This window comes from Pavona decussata, unplaced genomic scaffold (assembly GCF_977016875.1).
Source record: "Pavona decussata unplaced genomic scaffold, jaPavDecu1.1 SCAFFOLD_102, whole genome shotgun sequence".
Taxonomy (NCBI): Eukaryota; Metazoa; Cnidaria; class Anthozoa; order Scleractinia; family Agariciidae; genus Pavona; species Pavona decussata.
The window spans coordinates 5717501-5730000 of record NW_028145517.1 but is presented as its reverse complement, the minus strand read 5'-3'; the positions used below and the strand labels follow the sequence as shown (position 1 = coordinate 5730000).

Here is a 12500-nt window from a genome sequence, read left to right as displayed (position 1 = left end):
TTGCACATTATCTTTGCCGTCTGCTTGTATCTCAGGACTTCACAAGATTTAGTTTCCAAACTTATTCCTTGACCAAATTACAGCGGTTACTGATAACACACGACCTATCGCCTTCAAAAGACTCCAAAAACAAAATTATGAAGTTGAAATAAAAAAAGTTGATTATCTTTCTTAAGTCTTCTCCTGAAGCTATTGTCCATTTACTTCAAAAGGTATTCCTTACTTCTAAAAAAAAAGCCTTCTGTTATAGACCCACTCCATGTTTAAGTGGAGAGAAAGGTAGCACCCTCTGCAGGTGAGAAGTACAGAAGGTATAAGACCTGTTTTCTTTCAATGAGCTGCAATTCTCAAAGTTTGCCATTTTCTTTCCCAAATTAAAGGAGAAAGTCACTCCAAAAAGCTTGCTTTTTTGTCTCCACTTATAGCAAGTAAACATTGGGTTTTTCTACCTGAACCAAACTATCAGCCTCTAAAGTGCCTGCATGCTATCCTGAAGAAATTTGCCTCAGAAGAAGCCCAAAATTTGACTTTGGAGCAGTCTTTATGTGATGCCATTTCCTCCAAAACAAAATTAGTGGGATGAGAAGATTAGAGTTGACAAAAAAGGCATTTTTTCGAGTGACCTTCTCCTTTAACATCCTCACATGGGATACCTCTGTCAATAGTTATTGTATGTCACTTCCTGAAAATTCTTCAAAAATTCCCTTACTTTCACATCCTCTCCCTTGTTTAACGATAGTTTGCTATGGTCAAAGTGTCTGAAGGATCTATGGCCTGACCAGGGTCAAACAGGGGTTTTTACTTTAGCGCTCCTCTTTTCTTGCGATTCTACAGTACTTAACACTGTATGTTGTATTTGACATGTATTTTATGCAGGCATGTGTGCATAAAGTTGTGGCAAAGTTGAAAGAGAAAGACCCACCAACACAGTGGACTTTTGAACAAGATCAAAGGTAAGAAATTGTATACAAGGCATAACCTGTAAATAAGCAGTAATAATTTATCCTTTGTGCACATTTTAATAGAGGATTTTGCATTCTCCATAAATTTCCTGCAGTACCCTGATCGAGCTAACATCCTGATAGTGCAACTGTTTTTGTGGCCACATATTTCTGTTGGTCACTGGTGATACCTTAACAAGTTCATGTAGATTATGACCTCAAAATTTCTTTGAGGTGATAGTTGATGTCAGGGGCTTCATCAACTATCACTATGTAGCAATAAATATTTGGGTCTGATTATAACCTTCAGATAACATTGCTTAAGGGGGCACTATACTGTATACAATAATTATCATTATTTTTGCTGCTTTCATGTCAAAATGGTGTTGAAACTGACAATAAACTACACTGCTCACATATCAATGCCCCTACAACACCATGAGTGAGATTGAATGAATAGTTGAAGGAAAGTCAAAAAGCATAAATTAGTTAAGTGTTAAAAGATTTTACAACTATTTCTTTTAACTTTGTGCATTTCAAAATCATCTCATGATCATGTCCTAACTGTACATACTGTAGTGCCCCTTTAAGATTACTGCCTTTCCATGCCAAGTCCTATACTTGTATGATATAATGATAAACTTGGAGCTGCAAAGAAGTCTGATTGATGGACGAGAAGACCAAACACATACATGTACCTACAGTGTAAGTGCTCCATCAAACCATGTATCTAGTTAGTCACAGAGAAAGAACATACAGAACATGTACATGTATTCTTTTTACTTTTCAGTTTTAATGATGACACTAATCTTGAGGTCACCCGAGCAATTGAGAGAGGCGTTCGGGCAGCATCAGCTTTCAAAGAGGCCGATCCTGTTCTATTAGAGCGTAAGTATAGATGATATGGCTACATCTACATGGACAGTGGAATTTGGATTGCTAAACCTTTATGGGAAACAAAAATTGGTACAAGAAAATAACTAAAATTAAAATTTGTTGACTGAGCGGAGGGAAACAACTTTTGGTGCAAGAAATCAGGAGGTTGGAGATCAAGTCAAGGGTTTGAGAAATCCAGATTCCACTGTATTACTATTTATAACCAGACGTAACTAATCAAGAGTTAATGACATCAATTACTCACTGATGGGTTATCAATAATTAGTAATCAACTGGTTAGTCATGAATTGATTGTTGGTGATGATCAATGAGTTATTGATGACCAGAAATTTTGTGACCTATCTATGACATCAATGACTTGATTCATTGAGGCTTTTGATTATACAGTGATTAACCTATCTATTACTCGTCAATATTACTCATTGAATTCACATGTATTCTTATTCTGCACATGTACAGGGGTTTCATTAAGTTTTGAAGTAGGGGGGCACCTACAGGAGAGTAGCTAGGCAGAAAATTACACTTGAAGTGAATTTCTTTATGTTCAGTTTGAAAGTAGGCAGGTACTGACTCTTGTGTATCCTGGTACCGGTACTGGGGTCCCGCCTTCTAATGAGAACCCTGCATGTATACACATGCATCCTATGATTTATTGGTATTTTTCTTCATCATAAATGACTTTCCAGTTAAAAAGTAAATGATTACGTGAAAGGTTGTGACAATTATGATAGGCAAGAGGAATTGTACAGGAAGGATAAAACGGGGAAAGAAACTGAATTCATAAGAATCCAAGACTTGTCCAGGTATAACAATGTATAGGCCAACAATTTGAAAGATAAAACGGAATGTAGTTTTTTTTTCGTGTATTATATCAATGACTAATTAATGTCATCAATCACTGTTCAATGACTTAAGAAAACAGGGTAAACTCCAGCCTAATGGGCCACTTGGCTTGTTTGCAGACTTTATTGTTAGGACCTTTATACAAGAACCATATTGCCATTTTAACCAGTTTATTGTTACATGGTCAATGTTTTTAATTACTTCTGTCACAGGTGCCATAAAAACGTACTACAAGACCCTCAAAGCCAAGTCTAAGAGAGTTTTGACATGTGTGAGGAAGGAAGGGCTGCCTCAAGTGGCTAATAAACAAGAGGAAAGTGTGATAACTGCAAGAAGGAACCAACGGTGCCACAATGTAAGTTATCAAAACCAGACACCTTAAGCATACAATTATGTTTTGAAGCAACTTTACATGTGTATTAATAAAAGCATATTAGCCTACACATGAACTAAAATGCAGTGTGTGACTTGTAACAGTTAAATCTGTTAGTGAAATCTCCATACAATATAAAGGACCAGTTATATTAGGTTCATGGCTTTTACTAGACTAATACTTTGCACTTTTGCTTTTTTGAGATTCTGAACAGAGAAAATTTTTTCATTGCATGCAATCTGATATATTTTGCATTGCTTACTTGATGTTTTTTGTCTTATTGCCCAAAACCACGCTTGTAGCTGCTTTTGTTACTTATTAATTTGTATATTTCACGTATTTGCAGAAACTCAAGTCTCGTCGAGCAGCGCTGAGGCAGTCACTATACTCAGAAGAAAAAAAAAGGAAACTGGAGGAAGTACTCTCCATTGACTACATGTCACCCGAAGAGAGCGTATATGAGTCAAATTCAGATGAAGATCAAGAGGGACAAGGTAGAATGACGAAGTTGGTTGTGAAACGGTTTGAATGGCGCTCGGATGAATTGACGAGGGAACTGAAAAGTCTGGACAGAAAAGCAAACAGAGCAAGAAGTGAGCGGGGAAAGAGGATGATGGTCAAACGTGAGGAAGGAGGTTATGTTGCAAACAGCCTCCGTTGCTATCCGATGTCTGCGCCAGCATGGGCCTTAAGTGCACGTGCTGACTTGCGAGATTACTGACTTGCGATCTTGAACTCGTGTCTTATGATTAATAACAGACCAGCGCCCAGTTGTTCGAAGCCCGATTAAGCTAATCCTGGATTAACGTGAACTTTGATTAGAGTTTAATTGCTAATCAATGAAGATTCTTCAAAAAAGACTTTTGTCCTTCAGTATTGACATAGACTTTTCTGTATTTTAAGCTCATTTTAAACGAGCAAGATAAAAACCTTGGTTAACTTTTAATCGTGGATTAGCCTTAATCGCTTTCAAACAACAGGGCCCACGGGTTTCATTAATATTTTTGGGTCAGTTCTCAGGCAGGCAAAACTTTTTGAAATGAAGTTTTCAATAACACAAACTTTTCACTAAATGGTCAAACCAGCCAGCAAAACCATCCTCACAGCCAGTCAATTTAGCTCAATTTGCCTGGTGCCCAGCTCTTAATGAAACCCCTGTAACAGATTTCATAGTCAAAATTCTTCCTTGAATTTTGATATAGATACACTGTATATATGATTGATATAGATATTATTTTATTCATTATTTGTTGGCAGGAATGTTTCTTATTATGGAAACAACCCAAAAAATTTTTTTCTAAGTGTCAAAGTGACATACCAAATCAGCTTTCAAATGAAAACATGTTATCTTCATAAGTGAAGAGATCACCATTTCTATGGTTACATGATGAATCATGCCTTTTACAGCGAGAGTGAAATGGTTTAGTATTTCATTGGTGTTTATAATAGTAAATATCTAATTACATGGCCGTTTGGAGCTATGAAATTTCTCTTTGAGCGTTGAAAAATATTTCACAAGTGAGGGCAGCGAACAAGTTAGATTTTTTTCAACACTCAAAGAGAAATTTCATATCTATGCATGGCCATTTATATCAATCCAGTTTGATCTGTAATTATGATAATCACAGTTATGTTTTTCAAATGATAGTATCTGGACTGGAGCTTGCGTAAGGACGGTGCCTACTATTGCTACTGCGAATCGTGAGATACTCAGGTTTCCTATGGGTGGTGCATACTAATACAGGAATATTTAAATTGCGCGGTTTAACACTCTACGGAGAAAGCAGAACTTAGCAAATGCTTTTCGTATCTCAAAAGAAAATTGGGGGTAACCATGCATTTTTCAGAGATAATTATGCTTCAATTTAGGAAAAAATCCCATACATTGTTTTATATTTTGGCGCTTTTTAGAGATATTATTGCTCAATTATCTCTGAAAAATGCTTGGTTACCCCCAATTTTCTTTTCGGATTCCAATAGGCCTTGTTAAGATCTGCTTTTCCCGCATAGTCATAAATCGCATAAATATACTTTGGTATTAGTAGGCACGGTACCGTCCTTAACATATGTGAAAGCAAGCACCAGCTACAGTGTATGGCAGCTTGATCTCCCTCTTGCCCATGGCCAAACTCTGTTTGAATTAAGTAAGTTACAGTTTTTGTGAATTTGATCCAAGATTGTATTTGGTTTTGTTAAAAACCAACTTCTTAATTTCTTTTGAAAAAAAAAAAGAAAGGAAGACTTGTTTACTGGTGGAAAAATTAGTTGAAATGTGTGTTAAATTGAGTAAAGTTTCATCATTAGAGTTCTAATTAACTGTTGTGGCTTCAAGAAGCATATAAAACCACTTTCCTTTATTGAATTCATGTTTTCCACATTTTTAAACTAGCTAGATAGAGTTAAAGTTAGGCTGAAATTTTAATTTATTATAGTTAACAACACATTTAGGAGCTCTTACTGTTAGGTAAAAATATTTTGAAGCAACATTTTTAAAGTATTGTAAAAAAAAATGCAGGATTTATAATAAAACATTTCTCAACCTTGTACATTCATGAGTGGAATTTCTGTTTGACTTGTCTTTCAAATCTGCTACTTAATCATACAAATACAATTATTAATATGAATCAAAAACAATTTTGATGAGTTAAATACCTTACTATAAGCCATAAAGGCACATACAGAATCAAGAAATTGCAGAATTTTGAAAAAAACAATTATTTCAGACAAACCCAAATATATGTTCCCCTAGTTTGAAGATGACGTAAGATCCACATTTGCCCACATCAAATGTCATCTTTAAACACCTTTGTCTGTATTTAAACGGAACAAATGTGATATTTGTCTTAGATATACATCACATTTGGTCATATTTGTCATTGGAGCAAATGCATCATTATCCTATTTATCTCAAGGATAAATACCATATTTGTCTGTCAATTAAATATGGACAAATATGACAAATGTCATATTTGACTCATATTTACACAGCATTCATCTCGAGTCAAATCTAATTTTTCACCCAGTGTATATTATAACTCCTTTGTCAACAAACTATTTCCACGTTTTAGGCCAACATTGTTGTTCTTCTTTTGCTTTTTAATTTGAGACGGATCCAATCATTACACGCTTATCAGGACCCCCCTTATCCAAACTTATCAGTAAACGTGTTAATCATATGCTGCTCATCGAGAAACCGCAGTAACTTTGCTGTCGACACACTGGGTCATAAATTAATGGCCAATGTTATCGCCGGATTCTTCATTTCACCGCAGACAAGCCCACAAGAAGATTTTAAAAAAATTGCTTTGAAAAATATTGATAACAGAGAGAGATAAAGGGGTTAGATGTAATAATGCTCTTAACAAATCTCAAAACATTTCTGATAGGCAAGGTGTCTCAATACTTTCCCGTTTTGATGAGAAACGTTTTTTCTTAACCTAGCCAAGTGTCTCTCGTGTCGAAATAACATTTCTATCCATCGGACCTTAGCTTTTTCACTTTCTAGGTCAAAATAAACAAATAAAAATAAATAAAACTGGTGTTTCAAAGGATAGGTTAAAATTCAACAAAAGGTGAGAACTGATCGAAAAAAATATCAAGAAGTACAATTGCAATCATTATACAAATTCACCGACAATGATAAAATTCGGTTCGTTCATTGTTTTCAGTCTCCTCTATTGTTTTCAACTCCTTTTCGATATATTAACAAAAGAAAAGTAGATTTTACTCCGCAATTGCGTGGGCGAAAATTCATAATCCAGAAAGGTACGTGGGTGAGGTAAATCGAAGAAATCGAGCCACGCTTCACCCGGTTTTGCACGGAGTGATAAAAGACAACTGTTCTGAATTAAAATCCCTAGTAATTAAGTTTTTTTACTTTTGTTCCTGTGAAACATGTGAAGAAAATGGTTTGGTAGTTTTGCCAGTTCTTTTACAGTGTGTAAACCGGATTGAATACATTTATAAAGATTACCCACAGGCAGGACACAGTTCAAATAATTGCCATTGTGGTGACGCGATTGGTTGTTGAGCGCTCGGGTATACACATCACTGGCTGCCTTCAGTGAGTTCTAAAGAATTAGCATAATTTCATAGTTTATGTAAGTTTATTCATAAACGCAAGCTTGAACACTGATCATGATACTTGGTGAATCCTCAGTCAGACAGAGACCGGTCGCCATGACTTAGCGGTAAATGCACGGATTTTACGGACCGCCAGGGCGATATGTCGGAGAAGGGAACTTGTCTAAGGCCCGGCTTGGGGTGTTGGGTGATTTTGTGGGTCTTCGTTGCCACAATTTCTCTTATTTTGTCATACTCTATTGCTCGCACAAGTGGACATATCTCACCCTTTGTCCCCGCTATCAGTGACACTACTTCCAAGAACCCCGAAGGAGCGATTTTCGCTCAGTTATTTAACATAACCGCGCTTCTAACCTTGGTGATGATGGCGGTTCGTTATTTTCAACTTAAGATGATAAACAGGCAAGTGGATGGAGGGGAAACGTCGCAGCTATCACAGATCAACTCTTTGGGCATTGTGTTCGGCCTTGGGAGCGCGCTGGGTGCGACTGTAGTCGCGAATTTCAGATCTATAGGGGTGAGTTTTCATGTGGTTTGTTTCACTTATTACTCAGTTCGTTTAAACTAAATTAATGACTTTTAAACTCTTAGATAAGATGTTTTAGATTTTCGTTTATTTCATACGGTCGCGAAATTCATAGAGTTATACAGAATACAAATTGCGCGGAAAATTTATGCGGCTTGAATGAGCGGGAAGTCGAAAAAAACAAAAAGGAAACTAATATAGTGTGGCCGAATTTGTGGAGTTTCTTTGATTCAGTTGAAATATTTTACCGCAACCAACATTCAAGGGATCGCTCATAGTGAATCTGCCATTCAGTGAGTCTTGTTTGCCAAAATCTTTATTTCGTTCGGTTACGATACGCAAGAATAAGCTTTTGATTCATTTTATAACTCGTTGCTGTTTCATGTTTACTTCTCGCGGTTTGAATCCCGATTGACCCTGGGCCTGGTAGACTCTTTCTAAATGTAAACCGAACTTTGATAAAGTGAAATTCATATTGAAATTACAACAAATCGGTACAAACATGTTGCTATTGAGACTATTCTACCTCTGACAAACTTGTTAATTATTTTTTACATGAATATTCAAGTTCTATTCAATTTTTTTAGATTACCGTCAAAGGACGCTTTATTGAAAATCACTCAAATTTGCGTGAAAGTGCTAAATACGATGCCTGTTTTTCGAGCTTTTAGCGGTTGTAATTCTTTTTTTCCCACAAGCAGATGAATTTGCTTGAATTTTAGCCTAAAAGTGGGCCTTTGTTTTCGGGACATAATTAAAATTTATAGACTTCTTGTAGGAGTGCGAAAATAAAAAAAGGTCAAGCCATAAAAATTTTCAATCGCTTTCGAAACGTTGCCGCTGTTACCTAGAGGCAGTTGATAGCCTAAAAGAATTTTTCAGATTTTTAAGATTTAAAATTTCAAAATCGTGATCACTCATTGTTTTACGGGTATCCTCTCGCATATTTATCGCTTTATAAAAAAAACCGGCCTTTCACATATTGTAATTTTCTGTTTAAGTCTGTTTTATAAATTCATCTGCCTTCGGTAAAAGATTTCTTTAAATACGAAAAGATGATCGAATGAATCTACGACTCTACAAATAGTACATAATTTCATAATGTTTTTTATTTATTTATTTTTTTCAATTTTCCCTCTTATATCATGATAATGGAAGCTTGAGCCACTTAATCTTGTGTGTGCTTATTGAAAGAAAACCTGGCTCCGCGGTTTTCAAGTTTATTTCCTTTCGTCTCAACTCTCTAGTCTTAAATTGAGGACAAAGCATAGGCTACGTGTTACTCCACGGCTCTCTTGTCAGTACCTAGTTATTGAGCCAAGTCGGCATGGAAAAACACCGTGTATTATAAAGAACTAAAATTAGCGACACAACCGACTTATTTTCACAAGTACTTACTATATTATTTTCGAGGCTTTATTCTCGCGTTTTCGCGCTAAAAGCCTTAAAATTTTGGAAAATATATGAAATGTGACATCTTTGCCAGAGTGAAGGCCATCGAGGCCTTTTTCCTGTAAACTACACCCAAAAAAGCCTCAGGAAATATGTTTCCGTGAAAAGTAAAGCTGCTATGTTATCATTTAATCTCTCGTTCAACTTCGTAAACACCTGTCTCTCTTTGTTTCATTGTTTCTCTTCTATCTCAGACTGATTACAGTTAAATTCCGAAGATAAGCCCACGGTAAAACAACCCCATTCTTCCCCTCACAAGATCTCAGAATCTCAGGCGCAAACATCCAACAATAACCCTATAATTCCGGCAATTTAAAATTTTGATGTAGACCAGGTAACGAAAAAACTATTAACGCCGGTGGAAAGAGCATCTTAAAATGAGTAAATAGGCCACGTTTGACTGAAAGTCTTGTCTTTTAAAATAGCGAAGACATCGTTCTATAAATTCAGGACTTTTTATAGACGTTTGTATGAAGACGCGGAACACTTGCCCTTTTCCTCACAAATGTCTAAGGTGCTCTTGCCAGCAATGTCATTTTTTTTGCTTTACGAGGACTACATCAAAATTTTGCATTTCCGTGATGAGGGGGAACGGAATGTTAGGGCGAACTCCCTTCCCTTTACACCCCACCCCCCTCCATCCCCCTGCCAACATAAATAAGCCTCTGAAAAAGTCCGGGATTATTATTTTCGAAATTTTGCGCTGTCTTGTTTCACCCAGGCGCCTTAAGTACTTTTGTTTCCTTTCTTGTTCGTCTCTTTTCCGCTACCACTCGGAAGGAAATTTGAACAGGCAGCGGATCTTTGCCTTGTTTGTGCAGGCCTTTTTCATCTCCCTTTTCATGTTGAGACTACTCACTTAAGCTCAGCTGGATCTACAGGTGGAGCATAACGGAGAGCTGACGGAAATCGCCGATAAATGACCTTCTTCGATCGACAGAAATAGTTCTCTTTGTTTGTGATTTTAAAACTTTCTCAGAGCCTGCAAGCTCCCTATAAACCCAAACTACACTGTATATTAAATAAATTACTCCACCAAGTCTTGTCACGCACAAACAGGCTTAAGAAGCTCGTTTTAAAATTTATCGTCTATGCTACTTACGACCGGAGACTGGATACTTTCAATGCAACTGTTGTATATTATGTTTAAAATTAAGTCTGCGTTTGTGTCTGTGAAATAATTCGTAAATAGATTTGAAAACGAGAAATCCCTTAAGCTCGCTTAATAAGATTCGTAATATAAAGAACGCATTCGGCCGATAAGCGCAATTGCTAATCCAAACAAACAACAATTCATTAGTTCTCAAAACTTTCACACGATATCTGACTTGCTAAGTGTAACCATAACCATAACAGTAGTATTTAGAAAGTGCTTACCACAAATAAGGTAGATAACAGGTTTATAGGTCAGGGGAGCTGTATTTGAACCAGAACGCACTACATTGGAAACGAATGCATTTCATTTATTACTTCTACTTCAGTAGTTCCTTTGTTTATTCCATAATTCATTGATCCGTTTCCAAATAGGCCTTATCACGGTTTTCGACGCCATTTTGACGGGTAGGCAAACAGGCTTGAAATAACAGTGTTTGTATGGAAATCCGATGTCAAATAATTTTCATAAAACATCTCTTCTGAAAAATTCATGAATTGGAAACTTTCGGCACTAGGAAGAGGATTTTAAGGAAAAAATTGGAGGGATGTAGCTGTGACAGAAAGCGTCCAGTCGTGTTTTGAACTTTCCATACATTTCCCTGTATTTTTTCCCGCGAACTGTTTTTAGTAGCAGTTCACGGCTGGTTCGCTATACAGACAAATGTATGGAAAGTTCAAAACACGACTGGACGCTTTCTGTCACAGCTACATCCCTCCAATTTTGTTCTTAAAATCCTTTTCCTAGTGCCAAAAGTTTCTAATTCATGAATTTTTCAGAAGCGATGTTTTATAAAAATTATTTGACATTGGATTTCCATACAAACACTGTTATTTCAAGCCCGTTTGCCTACCCGTCAAAATGGCGTCGAAAACCGTGATAAAGCCTATTAAGCTGTATCTCTGTTTCTGGGTGATCGAAACATTAGATTCAACTTGAGAAGGGCGCTTTTTTGCCATCAATAAGTGCTATTCTGAAAGCAATGTGACGACGGCAAAGAAAGAGTTAAATATTCCTCCGGAGCGACCTGCACCGTTTGCAACGTCTTACATGGTTGGTCGAGAGAACAAAATAACGAACAGAACAATGTTTCTAGACCTAAAAACAATGTAGCTGCAGGTTGTAAGGGTCCAGTGAAAATAGAGTTTTTGAAGGGTGCAGGGACGAGTTGCATAAAACTTAACGGCAGGCGTAAATGCTATCGTCAGACGTTAAAATACTGAATGTGACTGGGCTGAAGGTCTGGCGTTAGCAGTTACGCCCGACGTTAAATTTTATGCAACTCACCCCAGGTCTATTGATTTCTTGTCCTCGTCCTTTCTACACATACCACTCGCCTTTTTGCACTCGCCTCCAGTTTCCTCCAGCCTCAAAAACAAATTATGAACGGCAGCCGGGTCTAGCATAACTGACCCAATCAAATTCTGACTGGACTTATAGCTGTGAGTGAATCAAGTTATTTTCAGCTTAGCTTATTATAATGCAAATCAAAAAAAGTGATAATTAACTCCTACACTTCCATGAGACTACGTATGAGAATTTGAGGATAGTTGCCAGTCCATAGGTACCAAAATCAACGTGCTCAATCTTCTCACTTTTCTTCATACATTTCCAGGAAGGAGGGGGCGACTCTGTTGTTTTCCGATAACTTGTCTTGACCAACCCCTCGCTGCCAGCGTGTAAGCGAGATATGTTCATTTCAGGGCATGTCACACCGCGCATCGATTCGTGCTTGAGTGTAACAAAACAACTGCGAGACAAGTTGCAAGAAAAATTGCCGAGTGCATGTAAAAGCCCCTTGAGACATTTAGACGTATAGTTTGTCATGTTAAATTATTATAAAGAAAAATTAGATTCCTAAATGATTAAGTTTAGTTGCGACCTTCAGCCATGCCCTTCAAGTGTTTCCTTCAAACTTGATTGGATACTTTCACAAAAATATTCGAATTCATAAAAAAAAAAGTCAGATCACGGTTTTGTGCGCCACACTCTAAGCCAGCTGGATTCACGCCCGTAAATGCGGAAAAGTGTCATGTTTACATCTTTTTAAACAAGCAATCCTTTCTTTTCCAGGAAGACAAGGCGATAGCGATTGTCCACGTGATCGGAGCCGTGCTCCTATTTGCCAGCGGTGCTGCTTATTGCTGGACCCAGACCGCCGCCTCCTATCAGCTGACCAAATTCAACAGCGACGGCAAACCTATCTTCATCACTCGTATGGTCATTTCAAGC

General features: G+C 37.2%; 2 protein-coding genes across 3 annotated transcripts in view; both read left to right on the top strand.

Annotated features, from left to right (window-relative positions):
* LOC146471875 (uncharacterized) overlaps positions 1-6075 on the top strand; it is a 6951-nt gene extending 876 nt beyond the window's left edge. Inside the window, exons 3-6 of one of the 2 annotated variants that reach the window (XM_085120431.1) lie at positions 877-953; positions 1732-1829; positions 2894-3036; positions 3401-6075. In XM_085120431.1, coding sequence (XP_084976557.1) covers positions 877-953; positions 1732-1829; positions 2894-3036; positions 3401-3775 — 693 coding nt within the window. In that variant the 3' untranslated portion in view covers positions 3776-6075. Of the gene's footprint in view, positions 1-212; positions 296-876; positions 954-1731; positions 1830-2893; positions 3037-3400 lie in introns of both variants that reach the window. The other variant, XM_085120430.1, reaches the window with a different exon arrangement.
* Positions 6076-7172: 1097 nt separating this feature from the next.
* LOC146471874 (DNA damage-regulated autophagy modulator protein 2-like) overlaps positions 7173-12500 on the top strand; it is a 5877-nt gene continuing 549 nt past the window's right edge. Inside the window, exons 1-2 of the mRNA XM_085120847.1 lie at positions 7173-7654; positions 12342-12500. The exon at positions 12342-12500 is cut by the window's right edge and continues 549 nt beyond it. Of these exons, the coding sequence (XP_084976973.1) occupies positions 7280-7654; positions 12342-12500 (534 nt within the window). The 5' untranslated portion in view covers positions 7173-7279. The remainder of the gene's footprint in view (positions 7655-12341) is intronic.